The sequence below is a fragment of the Bubalus bubalis genome, chromosome 12, assembly GCF_019923935.1.
Source record: "Bubalus bubalis isolate 160015118507 breed Murrah chromosome 12, NDDB_SH_1, whole genome shotgun sequence".
Lineage (NCBI taxonomy): Eukaryota > Metazoa > Chordata > Mammalia > Artiodactyla > Bovidae > Bubalus > Bubalus bubalis.
In genome coordinates this window covers 38,567,771-38,584,577 of record NC_059168.1, presented here as the reverse complement: position 1 = coordinate 38,584,577, position 16,807 = coordinate 38,567,771, and the positions used below count along the sequence as shown (strand labels likewise).

The following is a 16,807-nucleotide window of genomic DNA, read 5'->3' as shown; positions in this document are numbered from 1 at the left end:
CTGCGCCTTGAGCCATTCACTCCCCAGGGTGAGTGTTCACATGTGCAGTCTCCCTTTTCCTCCTGGTCCCCTCCCAGGTGGACAGATCCTGGCTCAGTGCTTTTCTTCCCATCCTACCCAAATATGTCTGTATCTTTCTTATAGCATTGCTTTTATAGGAGACCTTCTGCCCATTTCCAGTTAGTTTTCATAAGAAATTACTCCACATGTAGATATATTTTTTGTGTGTTTGTGGGAAGAGATAAGTTCCACATCATCTTATTCCACCATGTTGACCTCCCTTCTGCTAATTTTTATTCTACTACATAAAGATAACATAGAATCTCTTCTTTGTGACAGCAGTTAGAGGAATCAGTTGTTTGAACACACTGTTCTTCCCAATACAACTAAGCCAGCATTGTAGACTATTTATCTTGCAATTTTCCACATCAGGAGAGAGGTATTCAATTTATAACATTTAAAGTGTACAATATTAGTAACAGAATCCCAAATCAAAAACAGTATGGAAACTTTTAATCTCTAAGAGTCCAGAATTAGGGGTAGACTCCAGACAAGGTATAATCCATGTTTCAGCTTCCTTCTTCATAGTTCTCTTGGCCCTACCCTCTCCTGTATGCATGCTTTCTCCTCAGGATGAGTTCTCAACGACAGTCAGTATGGTTTCATGCAACAGACAACTCTTCCTTATACATCTAAAAAAAAAACCTTCTTCCCCAGTAAAACTTAGACGAACCCTGTTGGATCATGTTGCCACAGTTGGGCCATAGGAATGCTGTGTACTAATGGGCTGATGCTGGGCTTCCTAAACCAATTACTGGCAACCAGGATGAGAGTACCAAGATGAACTCTGAGTCTAGGCTTTAGAATAACCAAGGTTCAGCAATAGAATTGGAAACAGCTTCTCCTCATTCTCTTGGGCAGTGTCTTTCTAAAGCAAAGGAGAACTGTCTTAGGAAAAAGAGAAAAATGAATCTTGGGTAGCCAGTCAGTATGGTCACTGTTGAGTGGTAGGGCTAGACTGAACCCGGTGAATGATGATGGCTAAAAAAGACAGAACAAAGCCCTCCCTAGGGACTGTTATCTGGACTGTCAGGAACTCATTCTTACCTAACCCAGATTTTTGAAAAGGGAAAACAGATTTTGTATAATGCTGTATTAAGCCCATGCAGGTTGGCCCATACACAAAAATGGCCCATACAATCAAAGGCCAATTTCAGACCCTTTGTGCTTCTTTAAACCTGCATTCCTGATTAGCATATGAATCCGGTTGCCATGGCAATTACCGTGGTGTATATTGTGTGCTGTCACTTTAGAATAGGATCTAGAAAACTAACGGTCCTAGAATAGAAAATGAAAGCCTTCTTGGTAATAGGACCAAATGGAATTATAACTTGGGCATCAAAACTGAGAAACATTTCCACAAAATGAGAGGCTCTTGTGTTTTACAGAGACATTCTGAAATTTCAGTGAAATGAAACTACGCTTCACTTATGATTGCTCCTTGCTTCCAAATGGTTTTGTGGTACCTTTAACATTTAAACTCATAAAATAGGGCAACTAAACAACTAGGAAAGAGAAGGAAGAAGGAAATGGAAGAAATTGAGAGACATGTTGGGTGGTGTTTGGTGGTATATGCATCTTAGTATTGAAATTTCCATATTAGCCTGCTATGTTTATTCTAACCACTTGCTGGAAGAAGAGGTAAGGATGCTGGGTGTGGGAGATACTTTAGCCTCTAAGTGCAAAGGAGTGGTGGGACAATCTTTTAGGCAAGATATATCATTAGCTAAGGATCTGAACACAGAAGGTCCCTTTTCTACTGGGTGTTGCCAATCCAAAAACTTTGCACTGTGTCTGATTCAATCATGTTTCTCCTCTATTCTGGCCTGGGAGTAACTATCTCTTTTGTTCTCTGCCTGAGCTAGGGAGGCAGAGGTTATATGCAGGAGTCAAAAAGCCTGACTACTGCCAATTATCCCAGGATCCCATGCCATAGGTGTATCAAATTCTTCCTTGTTTAACATCCTTGGAGCCATGACTCCTTCTTCAACAATACCCTCCATCATATATTTTGATTTTTGGATCCATTCTTCAATGAGATAATGTTTTGTTTCCCTTCTTTCAAGAATTCATCATAATTGAGGATCTACAGAGTACACTATTTTTTCATGTTCTACTGGAATTATGAGTTTATTAAGTATCTTTTCCATCATTTTTAGGGATCCAGGCAAGAGGGAGAAGTGGTAGTATGTACTCATTCTGCCATTTTGAAGTGAAAATATTCACAAACATTTCTGTGATGGCATGAAAAATAAAGAAGTAAATGGTTATGTACACTGTTTTTCAAACATACTCTTCCTTTGTGAGAATCAGACAAATGCCCCTTTTCTGCATTTCCAAAATCACAGTCTGTGATTGGTCACGACAGGGCCTGTGGTAGGTAGAATGAGATGTAAAGGACAGAACCTGGAAGTACATACATGCAGCTAGAATCTCTGTGTGGTAGACTGTCCCTTCCCCCAGCCTAATGGTATAAACTGCTCACAGGTCTAGGCTCTAGTATCTTAAAGGAATCACCATTATTTCTTGTGAACTGTCAAGATCATTGAAATTTGGAACTAGGAAGACTACTAAGAAGCTTAGAGTAACTCAGATGTTGTCTCCATGAGGCATGTCAGGACATTGAGGCTCCATGAGGTTAAGTTGTTCAAACGCACAAAGCTAATAATAGTCACATGCCGAACTCGCTGCCCCAAAGTCAGCCTCACTAAGCCAAAGGCCTTTTATTCAATGCTGCACTTAGTAAAGCATACTGCTCCAGCTCAACATGCTGACACTAACCTGTACTGCATTTAATCCCACGAAAAATCTACTAATCTTACAAAGTTGTACCATATGAAATTGCTGTTTTTATAATCCAGAGATGGTCAAATATTGGTAATCTCATATGGTTCAGTCTGATATATTGTCCTTTAATTGTATAATGAGATGGAAAATTTTTTCTTTCAGAAGTAAATATAGGAATTCCTCATAGAAGTATCTTGAGCTTGTTGGGAATTTACCTTGATAAGCCAGCTTGAAGTAGGCAGATCCTTTCCGAGAATGGGTGACAGGATTTCTAACAGAATCAGTTTGTCTTTGAGGTGAAAGAGGATGAGGCAACAGAAAGCTTGCCATAGAGTGAAAACTCTGGAAATGAGAAGTCACAAGGAAAAGTAGCACTTCCTCAAGATCACAAAAATGGATATTTGAGGGAAACTTATCTAGGTCTCAAGGATAAAGGAAGATCTTACTGGTATCCAAGATACTATGGTTCCATGTATTTCCTGAACAGTCACATCGTGAGTAGGGAACCAAAATATGTTTATTCATGTGATAGTGGTAGACATTCTTTAAAAGTTCATTGAATTAAAGAATAAGATTGTCAGTATGTTGCTGGATGCCACATATGATCTAAATATTCTTTAGTGCATTTAGCATGTGCTAGAAACTTATAAAGCATGAATATAAATAGCTTAGATTCTGATAGACTGACAGCTTCAAGGCTGGTAAAGGTAACCTACCAAGATATGTAAATTAACCTTTTTTTCCAGGGAAAACGAGATAAATAATCTGGTCACATAAAAGAAGGGTATCACTCAGTTTTACTGATAAAAATGTTGGGCAGTAGCAAGATTCAGACCCTAAGCTGTCCATCTACTATGCCATTTAAAGTAGGGACTAATGCTAAGCGTAAGAAGCCTTGTTCCACAGTGATTTCCAAGAAGTATGTCTGTCCTCTGACTTGCGCCTTAAGTCATTCTTTCCTCAAAAATGCAGAAGTCTCTTAGAGACACCAAAGTCTTCCATTTCTTTAATACTTCCCTTCTAGTTTATATCCTTCTGTCTACTAGTATTTTAATAATAAATAATGGAGGTTTAATATTAATCTATATGAATTAAAAGTAAAAGATACCTAATTTTTAAATATTCTTCAATATCATTCTAAACTTTTTAACTACATTATACTAAAAAAATAGTGAATTAAGGAATCTCTAAATATGAAATCCCTCTTTAAGAGCATATTTAAACATGCCTTTGTTTTATATTTCTATCATTATTGTCATCATACATGAGCAATATGATACTTAGCAACTATGAAAAATCTCAATTTAGGGAAAACATTTTGAAGGAAAAAAACACTGGGATTAAATAATTTATTACCATTGCTAAGATGAACACATATACTTGATACTCAATTTTAACTTTAGAACTTTAAAAAAATAGTTTTAATACAGTATCAAAATTTACACAAGTATTTTGTCAAAAGACCAGTGTTCCTTGTATTAGCTTCTGCAGGCTCTACTGCAGGCACAAAACTTTTTTTAAATGTCTTCAGAGTGTAGGAATACAACAATTTAAGGATGAAAGCTTTTCCAGAAAAGGTGTAAATATAGCAAGCAATTTTCCCTTATAGAGTAATAATATTCTCAAAATATATAACATTTTAAAAGAAAAGCTTAAATGGTAACCCAATTACAATAATTAGAAAGATAATTCTATAGCAAATTAATTCATAAATATTTTCTGAGAATAGGATTGCCTTTTCATCACAATAACATTCAAAAAAGTATAACAATTCCTTCACCAATGACAATTAATACATGTATAATGAGCCCACTTAAAAACAAGAGCAACAGAATATCTGCTATGAATCAAATCTGAGTAATTTAGAAGAAAACTGGGAATCGTTGCATTCCTACTTTTATAATTTTATATTACAATATAAAGTTAGCATTCGGTCACAGGCCTCTTGCACATTCATACAAGAAACTATCATTGCATTTGAATAAACACAAAATACCTATCATAGCATTTCCAATACACACAGTCTATTACTTTATATATATATATATATATATACCAAAAATAAGGAAAAACTAAAGCTAGCACACCTCCTTTTCAAATCTCAAGCAATCTGAACAAGAGCTTTTAGCTTCAATAATGAAGGACATGCGTCAGTTTCATAAAACGTTAAGATAGCTGCTGTAGGCTAAGAAAGCTTTTTCCATAAATGCAGTGCAATATTTTAAAGTTTACAGAAAGTTTATTAAATATAACAGCATGTCTAGAAACTAAATTGTAGAAATTGACATCTCACAGCTGGAAACACTTAGAAAAATTGTTTGCTTGTTCTTTAATTGAAATTGTTAATATTAACATTAATGAATACACTGAAGATGGAGGTTGATATGTCCCTAAGATGTGTCTTCATGAATAATACATTAAGATGAAAAGAAAAGATGTATTTACTTTGATCAATTTAAGTAAATGGCACTCTGACAATGCACTCGACAAAGTCCTGCTACCCTTCTAGCTGGTAAGGAAAACTGATGTGGTATTTTTAGTACCTCAAAAGTCAAAACAAAATCCAAGAAACCTAACCTTATCTTGCATCCAAATTAATTATGCATCAGGAACTAGCATTTTATTGACTAAAATATAATAGGTGACCAACTCTCCAACTTGGGAAGCTGGAAACCACTTGTTATCTTCAACAACATGGTAGAACACTGCCACCATGATATACAATGATTCGATTCTATCAAAACCACTGAGGCTCTACTGGGCTCTTCCAATCATGCAGGTTTCCCCATTACAATCTTAGATCTGAAGAGTCAAAAACATTTTAGTTCTAATGAAAATATTGGAACCAAAATGGTGATTTTCAAAGCTACCTTGTTTGAGATGGACTGTAGTGAACATCAAAGTGAGAGACAAAAAATACAACTTCAGCCATACTAAATTTTATCGAGGGAAAATATGTGCAATGTACAATTGCTCCAGGTCTGTGGAAATCCACTCTTTCCTCTCTTATCTCTCTGGCAGTGGTGATGTCATGTTTGAAAGAGAGTACATCTCACATGGGTCCCTTGTACTGGTTTCCAGACAAATGTTGCCTAATTCCAGGACACGAACCTGCAGCATCTCCAAGTTTCCTCCATACAACCTTAAGAAAAAGAAGAAAAAGAGTAAGCATCTTAATTGTCCTGTTCCACAAAGGAGTGTGTATGTTTTGTTTTTTTTTTTTAAGCGGGGAAATCTATGAGAAGGACAAAGAGGAATATAAGACAAGAGACAAAATATTCACACAAATGAGCTCAAAAATAAAATGAAATGTGATGCAAGTTTCTAAATCATGAGAACTGCTCAAGAGACAGGAGTGCCATGCTTCTTTAGCAATCAGGGTCAAAATTACAAAATGATATGCCAACTTACATTGGTTATGAGAGTGGTCCTCAACTCTGGCTGTCCACTAGGAATTACTCTTAAACAGGTAGGGTTGTCTATTTTTTTTAAATCTGTCAACATGATTCTAATGTGTAGTTAAGAATACATGAGCAAAATCATCCTTGTTCCTATATTATACATCTAAAATGAGGAATACCAAAATGTTAAATAACTAAGAACAAAAGCTCCTCCACTGTCTGTAGTGGTTTAAAGTCCTGAGCTAACAGCCTTAGGGTCACTAGTAGATTTCCCTTGTTTTCCCTGTAGAATGGGGGCCTTGCTGCTGCTGCTAAGTCGCTTCAGTCGTGTCTGTGCGACCCCATAGATGGCAGCCCACTAGGCTCCCCCATTCCTGGGATTCTCCAGGCAAGAACACTGGAGTGGGTTGCCATTTCCTTCTCCAATGCATGAAAGTGAAAAGTGAAAGTGAAGTCGCTCAGTCGTGTCCGACTCTTAGCAACCCCATGGACTGCAGCACACCAGGCTCCTCCATCCATGGGATTTTCCAGGCAAGAGTACTGGAGTGGGGTGCCATTCATTGCCTTCTCCAAATGGGGGCCTTAGTTATCATAAATCTTAGCTACCCAATAGTATATCTCAGATTATGACAATAGAAAGCATTCAGATGCAGGGAAAAGATAAGAATAAATTCAAGAGTCACTAAAAACAATATGTTAAAAATCAGGCTATTTTAAAGGGACAATAGCAAAGGGTGAGATTAATAACAAGTAAAACCACTGAATCCAACAATGATATACCAATATACTACATTAAGAAACCACATAGTAACAGTCTAGGATTATGATCAGATTGACTACTTCCACAGAAATTTACATTGCTCTAATGAACATAAACCAGCTGGTTCATCAATACTTCTTTGTTTTCTTTTTTAAAAGAGCAGATATTCCAGTGAAGTAGGTTTCTAGTCATAGTAACACATAAGCATGTAGGGGTCTGTCTACCCTCATTTTGAAACCTATGGAACTATTCATCTCTGTGTGTTAGCAGACACTACTATGTGGTAGAGATGTCCTGTCATATTTGAAGGGAGCTGTAGTTATGGTCCTTAAATATTTGGGAGGGAATTTCCTAGTAGCTTAGATGGTAAAAAATCCACCTGTAATTCAGGAGACCTGGATTTGATCCCTGGGTCAGGAAGATCCCCTGAAGAAGCAAATGGCTACCTATTGCAATATTTGTGCCTGGGAAATCCCATGGACAGAGAAGCCTGGCTAGCTACAGTCCATGGGGTTGCAAAGAGTCAGACACATCTGAGCATATATAGCAGTGAGTGGTTCAGGCTGTTAGGGAAGTGTCCTTTCTCAATACACTGACTGAAGAGGGACACATTCTGAATCAGGAAGCCAACAGACACTATGGACTTTCCCTTTCTAGCTCTTAAATGGTATTACATCTACCCAGAATGCTTCGATGTCTTGTTTAGAAGCAAAGGATAGATTCAAATGATCAGGAACAAAAGGCATTAGATGATTACAACTCCAAAGTGTTGTATACAACTCCCTCTCCAAGTATTCAAATGTAGAATGTAATGGGCCTTAACCCTGAAATTACATGGTGAAAGGAAACTCAGAGAAGACAGAACTTTGAAATAAGCCAAAGACACTAAGACAGACACAGAGTAGTGACTTGTTAAATAAGAGAGCTGACCAGTTGGGTATCTGAGATGGTTACTGAGATGCAGGGCCAGTCAAGTATCTCAGCTGCTCTCAGGGAACTGACAAGGGCCAAACAGAAAAACCTAAGATAAAACTATTACTACAAAAAGATAGATAATATACTGTTTCTTAGAGAACAGTATATTTTTGTGGTAGAGCTTGGAAGAGACTAGAAGCACTACATGCTTACTAATCAAAATGATGGTGCTGTGAAGAAAGGTTGTTAACATCTATAAAATGGAAGACTGTATAGATGTTAACCTATTTCCAGAAAGAATACCAGAGACAGATATAAACCTGAGTCTTTTAACTGATCTCACATTATGAGAAAGCTTTACATTTCTGTAACATTATTGTAAAAGCCCATAATTCCTCTAATAGGTTTCATAATCTTATATACATTATTGCTTAGAAATTTTGAAACTGACAAACTGTATTTTTGTTTATTCTCCAATATTTGCTATGTGTTCTTGATGTGTATATAACTTACAATGGTGACACAAATATTTTAAATCAACACTTTTTTTTATTCTTGTGGCTTTTAAATAGTTTCCAAATATAACAGTGCTAACAATCAGATTTGAACTAATTTACTTTTTTTGTTCCTCAAATTTCAGTGACCAAAGGCAAAAACAGAAAAGATGCCCTAGAGAACTTTCAAAGGTAAAAAGCTCTTGGCTTTCTGAAGGCAACAATAATTACCACTGTGTGTGTCCTTTTGAAGGATTTTTGGAAATACAGGCAAATCAAGATCAATGCAAAACTAATCAAGATCCAATTCATTAGTGGGTCCCTTCTCTAAGAAATAAATTTTCTAATATCTAAAAATATTTCATCAAAAAAAGAGACAAGAAACAGTCCTGTGTTTATTTAGACAAATTCTGGCATTGAGCACAATAGAGATGGTTTCCTCTGTAAGACACATTGATTTTCATTCTTGAGAAAGAAAATGGAAGTGCCTAGATTCACTACAATTGGGAAAGTGGAAAGAGCTGGTCCTCAGAGAAAATCTGGGTATATGCCTGACTTCCCTATTCACTAGAGGACAATTTGTGGCAAGTAACTTAATTTCAGAATCTTAGTTTCTTCAAGTATAAAATGAGTTCCTACCCCGATTGCCCAAGATCTGGTGCGAAACCCAGACTTCTGAATTATGAAGGAGCCTCAATATGACTCTGAGAACCACTGAAGATATGACCTCCTATGGTCCCTTCCAGTTTTACAATTCCTAATGTTTGAACTTTAAAGTTTATCTGAGGCAGGTGTTCAAACTGAAAAGTTTAAGAACAGACAAAAAGCTACAGAAGACAAATAGTGATACATTTAGGAAATCATGACATCTAGAACCAATGACCATTTGAAAACAGACAACAGATATGTAAGAAAGAAAAACACCACCACAAGCAAGCAAGAGACTATATGTGCTGGGGCAAGAGTGCTAAATGCCCATGGGACTTATTTAACATTTACTGGATTCTAGGAATGCCTCAGGGAGGTAGGTACAGGAGATACCTGGTCCTAATAGCCTAAAGCTGAAGGGTATTTCTAAGCAATTTTGATATCCTAATGAACAAAGGATAAAAGTATAATGAACACCAATTCAAATCAAAGCTTAAAATAACTGACCATGAATTTCTGCTTTTTAACAAATGTCTTCCCCATCATATTCTACTTAGTTTTTAAATAAATTCCACAAATTATATTCTTGATTAAATGATATATCCAAAGCATATTACTCAAAAATTAAAATTAAGATTAATCAAATCCAAACCTCAATAATGATTACATAGGCTAAGCATTGTGAAAATAGCATGTCTTCTTTTTTTTTTTTTTTCCCACTGTATTTCTGTGATTTCATAGGTAGATTTCTGTGTGTTTATCTCTTAAGTTCATATCTATCTCTTACTATTTTGAGATACTGCTGGGCATGACATGAAGCACACCTCATAAGAATGAAGAACTTAGCAAATATTACCTATTGGATTGGCTAGGAAGTTCATTCCAATTTCTATGGAAAAAAAAGAACAAACTTTATGGCCAACCCAATATTAAGATGGTGATTTTTTTCCCCAAGTATTGCTACAAATAATCTGCAGAAGGCTGTGTTTTCTTTGTTTATCATAGGTTTTTAAACACTGCTCTTTAAGGAAAACTATGAAATGGAAACTGATTTATTTTATCAAAACTAGTAACATTTTAGGAAATTTATTGTTCAGAAACTTTCACAGTTCATTCTGGAACACAGAATTGGCTGATTCTTGCTCACCTGCATATTTTACATGATTATTGTGTTAAAAAATACTACAATAACATTTACTAAAGAAAATCAAGGTCTGGTTTTACTTTTACATAAAAATATAAAGGCATTTGGCCAGCATTTTAAAAGTAGGTATTCATGAAGCAAAATCTAAGCTATGATGAGGCTTTCAACACAGAATACACAATAAAGCACATTAAACTTACATTGCACATTTCTCTGACTATAGCTTTTTCTGTCTCACTAAGGTCATGTTCATACTCTTTACCCTGTTGACGATCTATAGTTTCCTGAACATCCAAGACCTGGATTTGTTGAAAAAGAAAAGCAAATTTCACATGGAAAAAAAAAGTTTGTTAGTTATGAATAAAAATCATCAAGGAGCTCCACTTTGTAAAAAGAAAAAAAAAAAAAAAACCTTAGTTTTTTCCATGTCTGCATATCAGAGTAGGTTAGTATATGGCAAAATCTTTTAAAAGAGTTGATTGTTCTGAAAGCTATCTGGAGTCAATTCTACTTGATTTTCAAATGGCCATTAAGAGCAATCTACTGCATCACTAATAGTCAATTGAATTCATTCATGTCCAAAATAATTAGATGCATTAGTTAATTTGGTCATTAAGATAAAGCTGACTGTCAACCATTTGGAGATAGTCAATAAATCTTGCTCCATTGTAAAGACTGGCATGTAATTAATTATATTACTCAACAGTCCAAATGATATGTAGACACGGCCTACAGAAAAAATGACTAAAAAGGATAATAGTGACAGGTGAAACTTGTCAGAACCCATAAGAACTTTTAACATGAATGTTACTGACCTCAGAGTTCTTGCCTGGCTGTGTTCCTAGTGCCTAGGACAGGACTATGGAGACAGCTCTTTGACAAAATCAAAGAGAAGCAATGGCTCCCCAGTTGTGAAAATATGTGAGCAACACTAAGTATTTTTCATTTTTCATCTGAGAATGAGATGTTTTTAAACAATTTTAGATTCTACCTCTCTAAATTATTCCTAAATGAATTGAGAATAAGATTCTGTTCAAAATGTCTTTAAAAGTTTCATGTCAATACTCTATATAGGACAAAACAAGACAAAACTTTGGCCTTGAGTGCTGTTTGTTATTTTTCTCTACATCAGCTTCTAAATCAAATCACTGATGTAGTATTAAAAAAATGCTTTTCCTAAAAGCTCCTGTATAATCCAGACTGAACTATAACACTGCTAAACCCCTTGGTTCTATTGCCACGGTCAACGCTGATGGCCACACCTAAAGGCGTCACCTGAGAATCCACACTTAAAGGCCTGAAGCAGAACCCTACAGAGTCAGTTCACATTCTTTTTATACTTAGAGGAAATTATTGATGATGCCCAATGAATATTCATAGAAAACTTAAGGCAGTCCTTGGAACAAGCTCATTTGCCCACAAATTCGATTTATTATGCACCTGAGAGACGTGTACTTCAAATCAGTTAATTTCTGCTAAATGAAGTGAAGCTCCAATTAATAGTTATGAATTTTAAAGCAAGAAAAATGTGGCGTATTTCAAGTGGACTAATTCCTCACGTTGATTTACAACTCTTTCCCCCAAACTATGACCATGGAGTTTATTAAAGTTTAGAAATTTTTAAAACTTTACGAGAAGATGAGAAACTGAGCCACTGTTTCAACTACTACTTTCAGAACAGAAAAAAATGATATAAATCAGCTCTAGATTGGTAGCCTTTTAAAAACAAAACATGTCAAGGGGCTACATTTTTTTTTATGTTGAGGTATTCCAAAGATGCGTTTCCCAGAGGCTATGCTTGCACATATTTCTGTCTCAACTCATGGAAGCAAATGCATTCTATATTCAAGAGCCTCCAGTTACTCAATCAAGGTGCTTTAGTTGCTCAGCACTACCCATCAGCCAAGTGAGGACACTTAATGTGTTCTGATTATAACATAATATCTTCCTCTCAAGATAAAATTTTATATGAATTTGGAGAAAACTGAAGAGCTCTTCCTTGCCCTCCCCTTCCTTTTAGGCCATACTACCACAGCTGCGTTGAGAAACCAGGGAAAGATGGCAGTGTGACCCACTACACTGATCTGATTCCAACCGCACTTGTAATTGAATAAGGCAATGGGCTGAAACAGGCTTCAGTTTGGAAAGCAGGGCAGTGTGTCATTTCTGGAGCATGTGTAGATACCAATACTACAGGCTTGAAGCCACTCCTTCATTTTTCCATTTCTAAAGTGCTTTCAGATTGCTAGTGCCTGATTTATGCTCAAGTAACAGCTTGTTTAGCATGCTGTTCATACTAAACAGTATCCAAATGCTGTTGCTAAGAGCAAGCTAGTTGATAAACCAGCAGCTGTCAGACAAAGGGCAGGGAGGGCCCCTCATTCTGGTGTGCCTTCCCACAAATTCCCCTCAGTTGTTCATTTTGTGAGGTTTCCCAATCGAAACAGGAAACACCAAGTTCATTGCAACTGGCCCCCAGCATAGTTCTACCACCTCCCCTTATCAGCAATCTGTAAGTGCTTGGGAGAAGCACACTCATTTCATCTAAGTTACAGCAAAATGTAATGAGGGAGCTAAATCAACTGCTAAAACAATCATCCTCAAGTCAAGTAAATATTTTGAAGTTCTCATCTACTTCTTTGCTTTTCTGCATGCCAAGGACAGTGTGGCCCCCTGCATAAGAGTGCTTCATCAGCCTGTGGATAAATCATTCTGAAACCAAAACAACTTTAGAAAAGTTGTGAAATCCATGTGGCAAAAGCAGGACTGAAGCACTCTACCTACTTTATGGCTCAGAAAGGTTTAGTCAAGGCTGCTGCTGCTGCTGTTGCTAAGTCGCTTCAGTCGTGTCCGACTCTGTGCGACTCCATAAACAGCAGCCCACCAAGGCTCCTCTGTCCCTGGGATTCTCCAGGCAAGAATACTGGAGTGGGATGCCACTTCCTTCTCCAACGCATGCATGCATGCTAAATCGCTTCAGTCATGTCCGACTCTGTGTGACATGTTAGGAATTAGAGATAATTTGGAGGACAGTGTTTTATACTTTGGAGCTGATGAAATTTCAAGGAATTGTCTCAGGTTTTAATATGATTTTTATTGCCTGCAGTTTCTTCTTAGGTAAATATTCATATTGCATATTATTAATTTTACTTATTGGAAAGCTCATTACTGGTAAAGAAAAATAAACGATAAATTTAAGCCACATCTTTCTTTATTTCAGAATCTTAATTATAAGCCAAAAATAATATATCTTTATGAATAAGACCAGATGTCTATTTTCTATAGTCTATAAAGAGGCATTAACTAGACTTTGAAGACTTAATTTCTACTTAGTGATGAACAGAGTAGGCTTTTGTTTATTTGAAAACTTTTTTTTAGTAAGTTGCACAACATACTTCAGTTGCAAAAAGAAAAATATGGTATCCTTCGTTATTTTGGCTAACTATTAAGTTCTGTATTTGAAGACGTCCATGCTACAAACATTGCACAGAAAATACCTGTAACAATATTTTACACATACATGCACATCAGACTTCAACTTCAATGCAGATAGATATGAATCACATTACTCAAAACAAAATGATAAAATTAGAGATTCAATTCAACCATAAGTACTCGAACCCACTATTAGTTTATAAAATTAAAATCATTCTTCAAAACTTAATATTAAAAAAAGTATACCATAGGGGTCAAAAAATAAAGTATCTATGGTTAAAACGAGACCGTGAGGATTACCAGACTATAGTGAACAAGCCACAACACAACTGAAGTACTGAAGAAATGGTTGTACACAGTTGGTTACCTTAAGAGAGTGTACCACAGGTTCAGGCTGCTGAGAAGGTGTGGTATGTCCACTGAAGCTAGCTGGAGAGTTGGGTGAACTGTTACTCCCATCAGCCCCAGATGACAACCTAAAAGAACCCTTAGTAGAAAATCAACAACTTTGTTATTAAAACAAAAGTCGTTTATAACTGAAGAGATGTCATTAAATATTCAATTTCACTGCCAAATGAGAATTAGCTTTTTTTTTCCTAGCCTGTCATAAGATGCTATCAACCTGTTAATTGGAATACACTTGCTGCTTGACCAGCAAAAAAAAAGCTAACCAAGAGCCATCTCTATGCATTTCCAGATGTCAGCTCTGATTTACTGAAGAGAGCAATGCCCCCTAAGGAATGCCCATTAAGAACATTTTAAGAATGATTTTTGAAACTTAAAGATACTCAAGAGTAGGGAATTTGTGAGTTACTCCACATTTGGGTTAAAATGCTCACTCAGCATGACAAATGCCATATTCCATATGTCTCAGAAAATGCAGATACTTCACATTGGAGAAATGGTGTCCCTTACCTATGGTGGAACATTTCCCAAAGAGATTTAACCATATGCAACATTTTCTTCAAGAATTCTCTTATTTTATGAACTTTTAAAAAATGAAAAAAACAGATTGCAAATTATATATTTGTAGTTTAGTGACTTTTCAACTGAATTGCTGAGAAGTCAGAACCTGGGCATGATTAATTTGACCTGCAAGAGTCACAGTCGCCCATACAGGAAATGGGAAAAAGTAAAAATGTCACTTTTTCCAGGGTTCCTTAGGAAAAATATTAATGGATCAGGAAAGAAAAGGAACAGTAGTGTTCTACCCTCCTAGCAAAAACAATCTAATGGGAATTTTCCTGTTTTTAGGGTCTGAGAGATTTTAATTTCTATCCATCAACAAATCTGCAGATTTTTTCATACCTACTAGATTAATAACTGTTCCCTTTAACTTGACCCTATGAATCTAATCCCCTGAGAAGGAGCCATGGAAGGCGCAGCATATGTGGATTCTTGGTAGGAAGAAACAACAATGATCTGGGACATTAATTTTCTAGCATCCACAGAAGCGCTTCTGTGTTGTGCATTTTAGGGATGGGTGGGAGAAGCTGAGCACAGCAATAGTTACAGGTACGGGTTTTACACAAACCGTGCTAACGGCAGAGAAATTAACTCTTGCTATTGATTTTTACAGAGATTATTATTTATAATGAATTGGGAATATCTTATCCGTTCCCTCGTCACTGTCCTTTCTATCTATATGTCCCTGAAGGCTGTCCTTGCCATCTCACAAGCCAACTGAGGCCATGTTCTTTCCTATGCAATCAGGTCAGGTCCTGCCCCCACCCTCACTAGCCAACAGGGAGAGGAAGCCATGGATTATGACATTTAGGTGACCTTCCAGCTTCTGTTTGCCACTGAAATTAATGATGCAATTAATAGCAGGTGATGACATAGGACATACAATCGTCACAACCCAACCTGCTCTGGGAAAAAAATATAAGGTTTGTTTTGTTGTAATTTGAATCATATCAGACATAGAGTACCTAAAACAAATAATAGAAAGTAATCTATATGAAGTTTAAAGATGATTAATAACAGGCACATGCCCCCCATCCAACCACCAAATTTGGACATTCTCTTCCTTTGTAGAAATCAAATATTTCCAAAACAAATGAGGAACTAAAGGAAGTTCTTCCCTGAAAAGCTCTGGTTCTCTACTATTCTCCTTCCTTACCGGTACCACCCTCAGGAACTCTTGGGAAAAGTTTTCTGAGGTTATACAGAGTTCACATCCATGTCCCATTTGGGCTCCACCACTGCAGTGCTGTTTCCTCTGAATGGTAATCTAACTTGTCAGGCAAGATCCCTCCCCTTCTGGAACAAACACCCTTCAAATTCTTCCTTTTCTGCCCAGCCTGTTTCAAATCCCAGACCTGGCAAAATGTGGTAGGCATGTCCAATTCTAGCTTCTTTGCCCTTGGGCACAGGACCTCTATCTTTCAGGGTAATTTGGTTTAAGAGAATTTCTGAAATCAATGATAAGTAGCTTCCCTAAACCACATTCTTTGGGCAATTTAGCATTGTTTAGACTTAAGGACAGTCCTGCCTACTCAGAAAGACATACCCTTTTATTAAAGAAGTTTCACCACCATCATCATCACAAAAGCTACAATGGAAGCTACATAGGTGAGGGAAGGGGGAAGAGGTGGTGGCAGGCAACTTATTCAGGGATTCAAGCTCTACTTCAAATCTGCTTTGCAAGCCATGGACTTAGTCATCATTAGAAAGGTAAAGTTTCATATTTCATGTAGTTTTTGTGTAGCTGCAAAGGTTACTGAATGCAGGTTAAGTTGTACACTAATAGATGCTAAATAGTTTTCTTGATTATAACAGAAACAAGCACCTCATTCTTTCTGTCACATCTCATTTAGTTACTATAAAATAAAATTTTAGAGTTCTAGTGCTGATTGGTAGAGTTTTATCTGGGCTTTCTCTAGGCTCTGGGCTCCATCAATACATATTCTCAGTTGAAGAATATGTTTTCACTGAAGTACTTTTTAAAATATGCTACTGGGTAAAATACTAGCACAAAAAATATTTTAAAAGAGTCCCTTGGAGTTTATTTCAATAAGATTTAGCCTGCTTATTTAAATTGTATCTTGGCTGACTCAGGAGACTGGGAATTTAAAAAGAAAAAAATCTGACCGAAATTGGAAATGAGAGTCCCAGCTTTGGGGTTGCTTGTTTTCAAGCTACACGTGACCACACACAGTGC

The 16,807-nt window shown here is 36.6% G+C and overlaps 1 protein-coding gene across 9 annotated transcripts in view; it reads right to left on the bottom strand.

Annotated features, from left to right (window-relative positions):
• Nucleotides 1–4,182: 4,182 nt before the first annotated feature.
• Nucleotides 4,183–16,807, bottom strand: part of CCDC85A (coiled-coil domain containing 85A) — a 226,776-nt gene continuing 214,151 nt past the window's right edge. For 3 of the 9 annotated variants that reach the window (XM_044925925.2, XM_025261056.3, XM_006063683.4), the window contains one exon: nucleotides 4,183–5,989. In XM_044925925.2, the coding sequence (XP_044781860.1) occupies nucleotides 5,854–5,989 (136 nt within the window). In that variant the 3' untranslated portion in view covers nucleotides 4,183–5,853. Of the gene's footprint in view, nucleotides 5,990–10,409; nucleotides 10,509–14,011; nucleotides 14,132–16,807 lie in introns of those variants that run through there. The other 6 variants (XM_006063679.4, XM_006063681.4, XM_006063680.4 and 3 more) reach the window with 4 other exon arrangements.